Source organism: Saccopteryx leptura, chromosome 9 (assembly GCF_036850995.1).
Source record: "Saccopteryx leptura isolate mSacLep1 chromosome 9, mSacLep1_pri_phased_curated, whole genome shotgun sequence".
Lineage (NCBI taxonomy): Eukaryota > Metazoa > Chordata > Mammalia > Chiroptera > Emballonuridae > Saccopteryx > Saccopteryx leptura.
Window position 1 is genome coordinate 1,285,946 of NC_089511.1, and position 12,335 is coordinate 1,298,280.

General features: G+C 61.4%; 1 protein-coding gene across 1 annotated transcript in view; it reads left to right on the forward strand.

Annotated features, from left to right (window-relative positions):
- The first annotated feature begins 10,767 nt into the window (after positions 1 to 10,767).
- The window catches only part of TSHZ3 (teashirt zinc finger homeobox 3), a 69,387-nt gene continuing 67,819 nt past the window's right edge, over positions 10,768 to 12,335 (forward strand). The window contains exon 1 of the mRNA XM_066349378.1: positions 10,768 to 11,001. Within this exon, the coding sequence (XP_066205475.1) occupies positions 10,962 to 11,001 (40 nt within the window). The 5' untranslated portion in view covers positions 10,768 to 10,961. The remainder of the gene's footprint in view (positions 11,002 to 12,335) is intronic.

Below are 12,335 nucleotides of genomic sequence, written 5' to 3' on the forward strand. Positions count from 1 at the left end.
CAATTATGGAAGAGCAGCACCCTCAGAACAAAATGACCTTTTCATCAAGTTGCGAAACATTAAAGGTTAAAAGAATATTTGAAAGAAAGTTAATGCTTTTTAAAACATTGGGGAAACTGCCATCTTTTCCAAGACACAATCACAGCGAGAGGGAGGGTGGACCGTGGGTCTGCAGGAGGCTCCTGTGGGGAGGTGGCCGTGGGCAGTGCAGCCCAGGAGGCCTGGCCTGGGCAGCCGCCTGAGGAAGCAGGCCTGTGTTCCACCGGGCTCGGCGCTCAGGCAGGGAACCCTTAGCAGGCTGGCTCCTAATTGCAATTTTGAAGTCACATTTCTTCCTCTCGCCAGTAACGATGGCAAAGAGAGCAAATCAATGCGGGTGTCAGATTTCCGGGCTTCCATTTTCCATCTGACCCGGAGGGTGCAGATTCCAGTCTCTCTAACAGGAGAAACAGAAATATCAGGGAGCCTCTTCCCTGTACCCCTTCCTTTAATTAGCTCCCAGAAAGGCCTGGAGGAATAAGCCTTAATGGACCTGCAGAGGCCCATTCTTCCCAGGGAGTCGGGAGGCCGGTGCCCTGCCCTGAGCAGCTCACCCGCTCCACGCACCTGCCTGCATCCTTGGGCCCATCCGACCTCACCCCTTCTGTAGGTCTTTGTCTTCAAGGGGGTCTGGCCATGTGGCCGGAGGAGAGGTCGCCCAGGATTGAAGTACTATTGTGTGGCAGGCTCTTCACAGAAGCACCAGCCTGTCCCATCTCCTGAACCTCAGGAGTACCTGAGAGGTGGGCTCTATAGTGACACACCCACCCGAGAGCACCCAGCTAGTCACACGTCCCCCCTGTAGGCCCGGCCCTGCCCCCGAAAGCTCCTAGCATGCACACAGCACAAGGAAGCAGAGGCTTCCAAAGGCATTTCTGCATCTGACAGAATTTTCTTCCTGAGTCCCTACTCCATGTTTCAAGACGGAGAGAGCTGCCCATTCCAGAGATGTGGATGCGGCTCACAGGGAGGGGCCGTCTGTTCCCAGTCACTTGGGGAGTTACGCCCCCACCCCCGACTGGGCGTGGCACCACACGGTCAGAGTGGCAATGCCCTGCATGTGCCCAGTGCTCGGGCACGGCAGACCCACCTGTGCTTGACCCTTCTTTGCTGCTGAGAGGGGCATTTGTCCTCATTGGGGAAAGGGACCAGCTGCCCTCTGTGTGGTCTGTGCCTCGTTCTGTGGCAAGAGGGCTGGTGTAGAACGGGCAGCCCACCCACTTCGTCCGTCCTCACGGTCACTGTCCTCCCTTCTCCACTCTGGACCTGCCCCAGACAGGACCGTGCCCCGGAGAGCACTTCTGGACCTTTGAGAGGGCAGTGACTCCGTGACAAATTTCGCTGCTGGAGGATGACTCAGGCCCATTTTTACATCTTATTTTTCCTGGCTGACAGGGGAGGCCTGAGGAAGAGGAAGGAAGCTTGTGGGTGCCCCCCTGCCGGGCAAGGCTCCCTCACCAGGCCTTCTTCTGGCCTTGCCCTGCCTCCCAGAGAAACGCAGGGGCCCCTGTGTACCTGACCTGACCTGGCACCAGCTGACTTCTAAGTGTGTCCCCAGCCAGCCTAGGCCAGAGCCCCTTCTCTTTAGAGAAGACATTCGGGAAAACCTTAAATGATACAAACGCCTTCTTATGAATGAATCCCCTATTTGGGCAACATATTTTGAAGGTATTGATAATACCTGGAAGGTGATCAGAAGTTAAAATTCACTCTCTTTCAAATTTGTCTTCCATGTGTATTTCTAAGCAGTCAGCCAGCCAGGCAGCCTGGAGCATGCGCTGAGAGCCCCTGGACCGCAGGGTCTCCCCTGTGCACGAGGATGGGGGCGGCTGCAGGGACCGACTGACGGAGAGGTGAGGGCCCTCTGGGCGGGACGCAGACTTGCCTGCAGTCACCGTGGGGGCTGGGAGGAGGGGTGGGGCTCAAGGGTCCCTGGGCAGTGGTCAGCTGGGCCCACTGGAAGTCCTGTTGAAATGGAGAGAGGCCGAAACACTCACCACTCCACCGTGGAGAAAGGCAACTGCCCTTCTGAACACGCTGTGTCCTTTCAGATGAGCCCCAAGGGCCAGGGCGACCAGGGTAGCTGGCACCAGATGGCGGTGGTGGCACTGGCATGGGGTGAGGGGTGCTCAGTAGACAGTTGGCATCAGATGGTCCACCCCAGAATCTTGTGCAGAAGTCCCTACTGAGCACGGAGCTAGCGGAAGGAGCCAGGCCAAGCCGAGGCCAGTTCGGGGGTACCTGTGGGGCCCCCCTTTCCCTTCCCAGAGCCCCTTGCTCTCAGCGTACCCACACTTACTCACACGCACCGCGCGCCTGTCCCTCCTTGCTCCCCTGTGCACACTCCTTCCTGCTCTGGGGTCGGGGGGCTGCCTTCAGGGTGTGTTTTTCCGGGAGCTTTGCCTGCCCAGGCCCAGGGTCACTTCTGTTCAAGCTCCTCCCAGGAGCGGGGCTCCCAGCCTCCAGCGAGCTTGGCCTCTCCAGGGAGGGCGCTGGCCTGGGGCACCACAGCCGCCTCCTAGCTCCCAGCCCCGGGTTCCAGGCCTGCCGGCCTGCACAGCTTCCTGCCCAGGGCAGGGGGATCAGTCCGCCCCATGGTTTCAGGTCTGCTGGCCGCTGGGGAGAGGGCAGCCATGGTCTAGCGTGAAGTCAAAGGGGCAAACACACTCCTTTTAACACGCGTGGAAGGTGGAAGGTTTGTTAGAGGAACCCAGGAGCGGGAGCTGGGGGGTGGGAGAGAGACAGCTCTCCTTAAACCCTCCTTGGGTGTCACCACCTGCCTGTGCCATCCATCAACACTTCCACGTGCCGGGCGCACACGCAGCCTGCCCCACCGACCCCTCGCGCGGGGCCGAGGGGCGGCCGCCCTGCCGTCCCGCCTCTAGAGGGCGCGGGAGGCGAGGTGGCAGCGCCCGCCCCCGCCCGGCCCGGCGGGGAGCCCCGGGGACTCCGCCCTCACCCGGCGGACTCATTTGAATATTTCATTGGCTGCGGCTGGTCTGGGTCAATTTATCATGCAAATGCGTTTGCCCTCGCGCCAGAGAGGAGCCGGCGCCCTCGCGCAGAGCGGCGCCCGATTGGTGGCCGAGACACCGGCATTTGTAATATTTTTCTTTGGGCATTAGAGTCATTTACCAATGCCATAGCTGCAACTCCAGGCACTGCATCACGGGCCACTTAAAGGGTTTTATTGGCAGCTTCGAAACTTCTTAACACGTTCTTTTATTTTAAACCAAGTGTCAACCAGTTTCTGATCCCCCCCCCCCCCCAAAGCAGCAGCAACTAAACCTACTTCTGTTCTCTCTCGAGCTGGGCAGGTTTGACCGTCCTGCCTCGTCACAGGGAGGAGAACTCGACCTCTTTGGGGTGAGCACTTGGTGGACCCAAAATGAAAAACCTTTGTGAATTCGTGTGGGGGGATGGAAGAGGGACTGACAGAAGAGAAAATACAGGAAACCAGAAGGAAAGAAGGGAGGAAAAAAGGGAGGGAGGGAAGAGAGGAAGGAAGGAGGGAGGGAGGGAGGGAGGGAGGGAAGGAGGGAAGAAGGAAGGAAGGAGGGAGGGAGGGAGGGAGGGAAGGAAAGGAAGGAGGGAGGGAAGGAAGGATGGAAGGAAGGAAGGAAGGAAGGAAGGAAGGAAGGAAGGAGGAAGGAAGGAAGGAAGGAGGAAGGAAGGAGGGAGGAAGGGAGGGAGGGAAGGAAAGGAAGGAGGGAGGGAAGGAAGGAAGGAAGGAAGGAAGGAAGGAAGGAGGGAAGGAGGAAGGAAGGAGGGAGTGAGGGAAGGAAGGAGGGAAGGAAGGAAGGAAGAAGGGAGGGAGGAAAGGAGGGAGGGAGGGAGGGAAGGAAGGGAAGGAGGGAGGGAGGGAAGGAAGGAAGGAAGGAAGGAAGGAAGGAAGGAAGGAAAGAAGGAGAGAGGGAGGAAGATAGGAAGATGAATTCAGAGCTGTTCTTTAGAGGAGGAAAACCTGGAATTATCAAAGCCCAGAGATCAGAGACTGTCTGCATGCAAAGAAAGTAACCCTGTGACCACTTTTCTAAGAACTCCAGCTCTCCCAGCCGGGAAATGCAAGTAGTAGGCACCAAGTTTCAAGATATAAATGAGAAAGAGTGAGGTCCCCGCCCAGCGTCCCTCTCTCTCTTTCCCGCACCTGCCCTGCTGAGAATTGTGGCTAGTCTCTTTTCCAGGTTTAGAAATTCCGCAAGAAACACAAAACCGTTATGTGTAAGACAGAAAAGAGGAGTGGGGTAGGAAAAAGGGAAAAAAGAAGAGACTCTCCCTCTTGCAAATTCCCTGGCGAGTTGCTGAGGTCTGCTCTGCGGAGACCCCTGCCTCCTCCAGGTCCCCGCCCGGGAGGAGCCTGCTCAGCCCGGCATCGGGCTGCCCGCACAGCGGTTCCGACACAGGCAGGGGCCCGGACAGCTCTCCCTGCTGCCCAGGAAGGGTGGGCACCCCTGCTGCCTTCCCCTGCTGCTTGCTGCCAGCGGGGTGAGCCCCAACTCCAGCCGTCTCCGCGCAGTTTGGCTTGGGTTGTTTTTTTTTTTAAAGCTCCCCCGAAATGGTTTCCAAAAATCCATTTCACTCAGAACACCTTGCTGAGAAAATAATTCGAGAAATGCACCCCGCAACTCGGGGTGACGCGTGGGATTTGACAAAAGCACATTATCTGGAAACTAGGCACTCGGAGGAGAACTTAATGTTTATCTGTGCTCCTTACACAGAAACACCAAGATTTTCATTTTCTTCAGTTACTCTTCAGTCTCCTTCAAAAGTTTTTTTTTTTTTTTTTGGAAAGTTTGGTAAATGATTGAGCTTGAAAGAGAATTAATTACTGAAGAAAGAAGAATGGAGATTCATCTGGGCTCCCGGGTCTGAAGGTGCAGAAAGGAAGCACAGGAGATGGTGAGGGTGGGGAGGAAAACCCGGAGGGAAGACCGGGCTAGGAGCTGGGCGTGGGGGCAGAAGCGTTCCCCTCAAAACCCCGTGCCCCCCCCCCACCATTGGGTGCCTAGTGTTTAAGAGGTTTATAACTGCTTGGAAATTCTGAGTCAGAGAATAGGAGGCGTGGGGGAGGGGAGCACCTAAGGGCTACGGCTTCCTTGGGGGGGGGGGCTGTGATAGCCAGTCAACTCTCACCCACAGTTCTCTGTCACCCCAGTTCAGGGCCAGCCCACTGTCTTGTTCGCCACACTCCAGTCACTGTGGAGGTCATGCTGGCCTGCACGGGTGCTTTTTTCCCTTTTGAGTGGAATGGTCCTGGAGGGAAAGGCCAGCATGCAGCGAGCCTACTGGCAAAAACACGACCAAGCTGTGCCCCAAACTCCAAGAAGTGTATCAAGTTGGAAGTGGCTGGGGGAGGGGACAGGGAGAGGAGGCTGGGAGCCCAGTACTGCGTGCTGGGGCATGGGGAGCTGCTGTCATTGCTGACTCTTGACCTCGGGCCCAGAGTAGCTCCCCGCCCCCCTTCGGAGATTGCCCCCTGCTCCAGGCTCGCCTCCTGGCACCCCTGATGCAGCTCCCGGTCCTGCCCCTACTTAAGTGGCATTAATATGTGGCTCTCATTTTTGAAGGTTTATTTCATATCAAGCTGTAAAAGTTCTTGGGAGAATTTACAGACAAAATTATCTGGTTCGCTAAAATAAAACTACCAGAAAAAAAAAAAAAGGAAACAAATTTCCCTGCCATGTAAATGCACTTTTAACAAACAGTTTTCTGCCTGGCAAGGTCTTGGCCTCAGGGTCCAAATCCTAAGCACCTGGACAGGGGTGGGAGGTCCAGGGCCCAATTCCTGGTTGAGGTGTAGATGGTGGCTGTGGGCTCCCCCTGAGAAGCCAGGGTGCTTCCTCCCCTCTCCCCCAGACTTTGGTGTGAGCAAAAATAGGGAAGGGGTCAGACCCCAGGGCCAGCGTTCCAGGTGGGTGCAGGCAGGAGAGCGCTGGCCCTGCCTACAGACACGGGGTTCCCCAAATGCCCACAGCCAGGCCTGCGCCCTCACACCTTGAAACAGGGTGCAGGCTCCCTGAGAGAACTAGCCAGTGTGGCCGTGCCTCCCTTGGAGCACAGAGGATCCCTCTCCACGGTGTGGGCTGAGGCCCCTGGGTTCCCAGTAACGCAGCCCACCTTGGCTACCCGTATGAGATCCGCAGCTTTGAGGACGCCTTCTTCCCTGAAGTCTGTTTCCTCTCTGGCCATTCCAAATAAGAATAAGAATGTGGCTCAGCCTCATTTGGACCGGGCAGTCAGTCACCTACGGCCCGGCCCGAAGCCCCACCTGAGCCCCACCTGCGCTGCCTCCAGGTGGTGGCCTGATTGCTCCTCCCTGGCACCAACTTCCTGATTCCCGCAGGGCGGGCTGCGGTCAGATCCCGGCCCCTGCACTGCGCACTAGCGTAGACCGCGCCTGCTTTTCACTTACTGCCCCTTCAGATCTCCTGGTGGGCTTTGGGTTAGCCAAGGGCAGGCACCACTCCCGTCGGGCTTCCTGGGGGGCCTGGGGGCTCCGCGGGCTTCTTGAGTTCCAAATGCTGGAGTTGGATTTCAAACTCCTGACCTGAATATGCCGCATTTGGCAACATCTGCACTGAGCAGCTCTCAGCGCCCTGCCAGTGGAGGAGGGGCGGGGTTCCGCTGGGCCCTAGGCTCAATCTTGGGGCTCGGGAGTTGTCTTCACAGCCTCTGGGGATTTTCTGGGCTCTAAACTTGCCAGACTGGGGAGAAGGCCAGACACCTCCCTGCAGGGTAAGCCGCTGGAGGCATTTGCCACTGGGCAGCTTGTGTTCCTCCTTGTATTTTTCGGGATTTAAAATTATTCCCAGAAACATAGCACTTCTCAGAGGTGGGAGCATCTAACTGGCCCCGGGGGTGGGGTGGGGGTTACTTTGTGCCTGGCTCTCAGGCTCAAGTTAGGTGCTTGTGTGTGCCAGCGGCAGCTGTGGTGGTTGGTGGCTTTAACTGGTGCCTGCAACCCTTCAGTGGGGTAAAAGCGTTTCTGTACACAGTGTATCTCCTACAGAAGTGTCCTCGGTCTCCGCAGGCCTGCGGGATGTGGTGCGCGCAGCGGGCACCTGAGCACCTGGGTTCTGCTGGCCGGGTTCCTGCTTCCCGCGGAGGGAGCCCCGCCCACGCTGCCGCTGCCGTCTCTGTCCTCCCTGGAGCGACGCAGACCTGGGCGCTTGCCCGAGAGCCCTGCCTGTACCTCTTCTAACTCTCGAATTGGGGAACCAACAGAAACACAGGTGTTGATTGACTGGTGACGTCGCCTTTGAAGGTCAGAACTCACCAGGCCCCAGGCCCGAAATATCTGCAGTAGAAGTCCAGTCAGGTGAGATGCAGGGTACAGTTGCCCAGCAGATGTCCGAGGTCTTGCATGGCCTTTCCCCCGAAGTCCTTAGGAGGAGGATAAAAAAGGTCCTTTGGCTTCACCAGACTGGTCAGGGACAAATATGAAGCTGTTTGTTCTCTGGACCATACAGGGGAGGGGTGTGGGAGAAGTGGAGGAGAAGCAAAGGCAGATGCCGCAGCCACACCCCGGGTCAGCACTCCCCAGAACGGTGCTGGGAGCTCAAACACAGGGCCCTACCCTGGCTCCCTCTAAATAACGTGAACTACAGACCTACGGCCACCCCTAAATGGAGCCCTTGGTTCTCAGTTGGATTGCGTTTTCTTCCGCCTCACTCCTCACTGTCAGGCCTTGTCACAAAGCAGCCAGGCATGGCCTGGCAAAGTTTTAGCCCCAGTCTTTCTGGCAAAGATCTGTCTGGCGACTTCCACCGCCCGAGGCTCGGACCAGCAGCGGAGAGTTTAAGCCCCTGCATTCAGGTGGCATCGTGCTTATAACTGTGCCCGGTGCGGGCTTGGCGAGCCTCCGTCGTTCCTTCTCCCCTGCACCACACCCAGTCTGCAGAGGACTGAGAACTTGGTGGCATGCAGGGAGGGCTACAATGACATTGTCCCCTCCTCTACCCTATCCCCAGAATGGCTTGCAAAAGTAATCCCGTTCCGAGGTTCCGGTATGAGAAGGGGTGCTGTGGGACAAGGGGTTCCGTGGAGAGCAGCGTGCCGGCTGTTCCAAGCGGGGCCAGGCTGCTGCGTGGTCGCTGTGTACCCTCCGCAGAGCCCGCGTTGTGCGTGACGGCTGTCGCTGCGATGTGCAGCTCACTGACACTGATGGATGCACCAATGGTTGGACAGACAGATGTTAGGGCGGATCGCACCGCGCACTGCGCGGGAGCGGGGGAGGGCGAGGCCTCGATCCCGCGGTGGCTGCGGGCGGCACCGAGACCTGAGTTCAGGCCGTGGCCGGCAGGGGGAGGGGGCGGAAGGAACCAAGGTTTAGAGAGCAGCTCGGAGAAGGAAAGGAGGAAAGAGGTGGAAGCACGAATCTGGGCGAAACTCTGCCTTCCGTGCGTGGCGCCCAGCGCACCGCAGCCGCCGCCACCGGCGCGCCGGAGTGGGTGCTTGGCCCCGGGAAGATGAGCCAGGGCAGGAAGAGCTGACCTCCTGCGGCGCCTACTCACCGCCAGGCCAGAGGCGCCCAGCGGCGCGACGAGACCCGGGAGGCCGCGGGCGGCGTCTGCCAACTCACCGTTTTCTCCTTCGCAAGAACCGTTTCACTTCCCACGGCCACGTCTCCCGGACCTGGAGGGTCAGGGGCTCCAGCCTCCGCAGGCACCCACTGCTCGCTGTGCCCGCCCCCGAGCCCGCCCCGCGCGGTCAACTCCGGGGCCGCCGCCGGCCGCCTAGTCCCCGCCACCGACCAGGCCGCGCGCCCCGCCGCGCCGAGCGCTCCCGCGCGCCCGGGCGCAGAGGCGGCTGTTCCGGCCGGTGGAAGCCCGCGGCACCGCCGTTTGCGCGGAGGTCTGCGCCGAGCCCGAGCCCCCGGGCCGGGGCAAGCGGGGGCGGCGTCACCGTCAGGGTGGGAGCACGGGCTCTGGGTCTACAAGGAGAGAAGCATGCCTGTGAAGTTTGAAAACAAACTTGCGAAAACAATCACAAAAGGAAAATAAGGAGGAAAGGGGGCAGAAGAGGGAAAAGCAGGCTGTAAAAGAAACGCAGGGAGGAAGAAAAGGAAAAAGAAAGGAAGGGAGGAAGGAAGAGGCCGGGCTGGCAGCCCCGGGGCGCTCGGGCGGTCAGTCCCAGGGCGCGGGCCCCCGCCCTCCGCGCGCAGCCAGACGCGGCCCCGGGGGTGCCCGGAGCACCAGTAGGCGCCCCTGGGAGCAGCGGCGTCCCCGGGACAGTGGACAGTGGGCCCGGCGGCCGCCCCCGCGCTCCGCCACCGCCGCCCGGCAGCGCCCGAAGCCAGCCCCGCCGCGGCCGCCCCATTCCCGGCCCGCGAGCTGCCCAGGGAGACGCAATCGAGCCCGCAGCGCATCGATGCGCGGCTCCGGCTCCCACTCCGCCGCCGCCGCCTCCGGGGCGTCGTCCCCGTGAGCCGTGGCCCACTCGCACCCTCGCGGCCGCCCGTAAGTGAGCCCGCCCCGCCCCGCTGCCACCGCAGCTCTGCCAGGTTCCCCGTGCGGGGCCGGCCCGGAGTCAAGGCGACCCGATCGCCCAATCAATAACCAATTTCTTTCGCTCAGGACCGCGGGCAGGCTGGGTGCTGGGAGCGGTGGCCCCCTACTCGGCGGCGCCCGGGGCGGGGGATGGGCTGGGGAGCCCGAGCGCCTTCCCCCGCCCCTGTCCCGCCCTCGGATTCGCGGATGCCCGGGATGGGGGGCGCGGCCAGGCGCCTAGGGGGCGAGGGGCGTTGTAGGGGACCGCGATCTTCCCGGTCTGGAAAGGAAACTTGCAGGCACCCCTCCCACTGCGACCCCCGGGACGGGCCAGGAAAGTTTGTCCGGGATAAAAAATAAAAAAAAATTGGGGGAAGTGGCGGCCGTGGGTCCCGGGGGAGTATCGGGTGGCGCGGGGCCTGAGAGCAGCCCCCACCCACTCCAGCCCGCGGCCGCCTCCTCCCTCGAGGGCGCCCGCCCGCGGCCTTGGCATCCCCGAGGGGTGCCGGCCCCGGCCCAGGACTGAGCTCGGGGCTCGGGGCGCGGCGGGTGAAGAGCAGAGAGGCCCGGGCGGGGCAGCTGGGGCGGCCAGGGGGCGAGGCCGGGTGGGGAGGGGGCGGGCGGAAGCGAGCGCCCTGGGACGGAATCCGCTGGGCCCGCGCCGCGTCCCTGCTAGCGCGCATGGGGCGGAGGCAGAGGGGCGGCACCCCGTCCCCGGACTGGGCGGGGGTCCCGGAGAGGCCGAGGGCCGAGTGCGGGGGCGCCGCGCCCCCGCGGGCCGCGAGTGACACGATCATCTCCTTTTCCTTTAAGCTTGCCTGTTGCCGACGCCGCCGCTTCAGCCGCGCCGCGGGCAGAAGACTGGACCGCTGAGCCCCGGGCCGCGGCCGCGGCCGCAGCGGCGCGCCCCTCGCGCCTTGACCCTCTGCCCGGGGGGCGGGGGCCGGGGCACCACCGGCCGGGGCAGCTCGGAGCTCCTCCTCCCATCCGGGGCCCACCTTCCCCCCTCTCCCCGCCCCCCCCCCGGGTCAGAACCCCGCGCACCTCGTCTTGGGACCCGGCGAGGGGGGGCGGGGGGGGCAGGGCCGCTGCTCCTCCCCGCCCCCTCCTCCTCTGGCCTCCGGAGCGATTTGTCAAACTTCCCATTCCGCCGGCAGCGCGGTCCTCCCCCCCCCCCCCCGCGCTCCTCCCTCCCGCGCCGCCCGCGCCGCCCTCCTCCTTCCCTCCGCACGTTCGGGATCGCGGCGGAGCGCAGAGAGGGGGGGACGCGGAGAGCCTGGGCGCAGCGGCATCCTGCGGGCGGCCGCGCTCCTCTCCGGGGGGGAGGCTGAGAGCCGGCCCGCCTCGCCCCCCCGCGGGCCCGCCGCCCCTCCCTCCTGCTCCCCAGCCCGGCAGCGGCGGCGCGGCGGCGGCGGCAGTCGGCGCAGGAGCATCATGCCGAGGAGGAAGCAGCAGGCGCCCCGGCGCGCAGCAGGTACGAGCCGCTTCCCTTCCTCCTCTCCTCCTCCTCGTCCTCCTCCTCTCCGTCCTCCTCCTCTGCTCTCTGGGTCTCCTGCCGGCGGCGACCCGGCTCGCGCCCGGCTCCTCGCTCCTGCCTCTGCCCGCGCAGAGTAACTCCGGGCACGGGCTCCCCGCTCCGGGTGCGTGCGCCCGCCTCGCGGACCCGGCGCCCCCCCCCCTCCATCCCGGACACCCGCCGCGTTCTGCCCGCGTCCTGTTCGCACCCACTTGGGGCATCGGGCAGCAGCAGCCAGGCGGTTCCTGATCCCTCAGTTCTCTGGCCATGGAAGGGATGGGAAGGAGCCCTTTTCTGTGTCGTTCTGTGGGGGGCAGGCGGGTCACCTGAGTTCCCTGGGACTCCTTCTGTGTCCTCCGGCAGCTGGACGATGAGGGACTTGTCCGGTGTCTGCCTTGGCGAAAGAGCCACCCAGTGAGAGAACAGTCCCCTTTGGCCACCTTACCGCTCACCGGATTGAGTCTTCATTTATTGGGCCCAAACCGGGCTCAGTGGTGGAAACCAGAGCGCACAGGGTCTGCGTATTGTCAGATGACTGTCAAGTCCGTGTGAGGTGCTGGCGTTCCCTTCACCCTGGCGGTCTCTCCTGACCCCCACCCCTCCTGACAGTGCTTCTCCCACCCTGTCACCTCCTGGCACTTAGTTCTGGGACGCGTCCGAGTACTTTCTTCTTCTTTTTTTTTTTTTTTTTGCCAGGAGTGTCAATTCCTGTTAAGACTAAGCTTTTTATTTTATTTTCTTTCTTTTCTGGAAAAAGCCTCATTGAAAACCAAACCCAACCCACACACATAACATTATTTTGCAATAATGTCCGTTGGGGGCATGTTGCTGGAGGAAGGGGTGCTGGCCCCTTGCCACCCTTGATTTGATGACTGATTGATTGCCTGTCATGCTGCAGCCTTTGATCTATTCATTCCCAATAAACATCAATAAATCACTGGCAATGGTGAGGCCAAGCTCCGTGACGTCACTAGGGCCCTGTCAGCGCAACTTCGGGATTTGGGGCTGGTTGCTGAGAGGACCACATATGGACGGGATGTATTTTGATGAGTAACACTCAGATGTGCTGAGGTTCAGAGGCTGCCTGAACCGGAGAGCTAAGGGAGGCTTCTTTCTTTCATTTTCTCTTCCGTTCTTTTCCTTTGGTGGAAGAAGGGAAGGCCGCGTGAAGGGGTCAGGACATGGCCTGGGGCCCGTCTTTGGTGAGGGTGTCGTGTCTGTGGTCATGGCTCCTGGTCAGGTCCACGGTGCCAGCTGCACTGTCCGTGGAGCTCACACATTGGCAGTGCCCT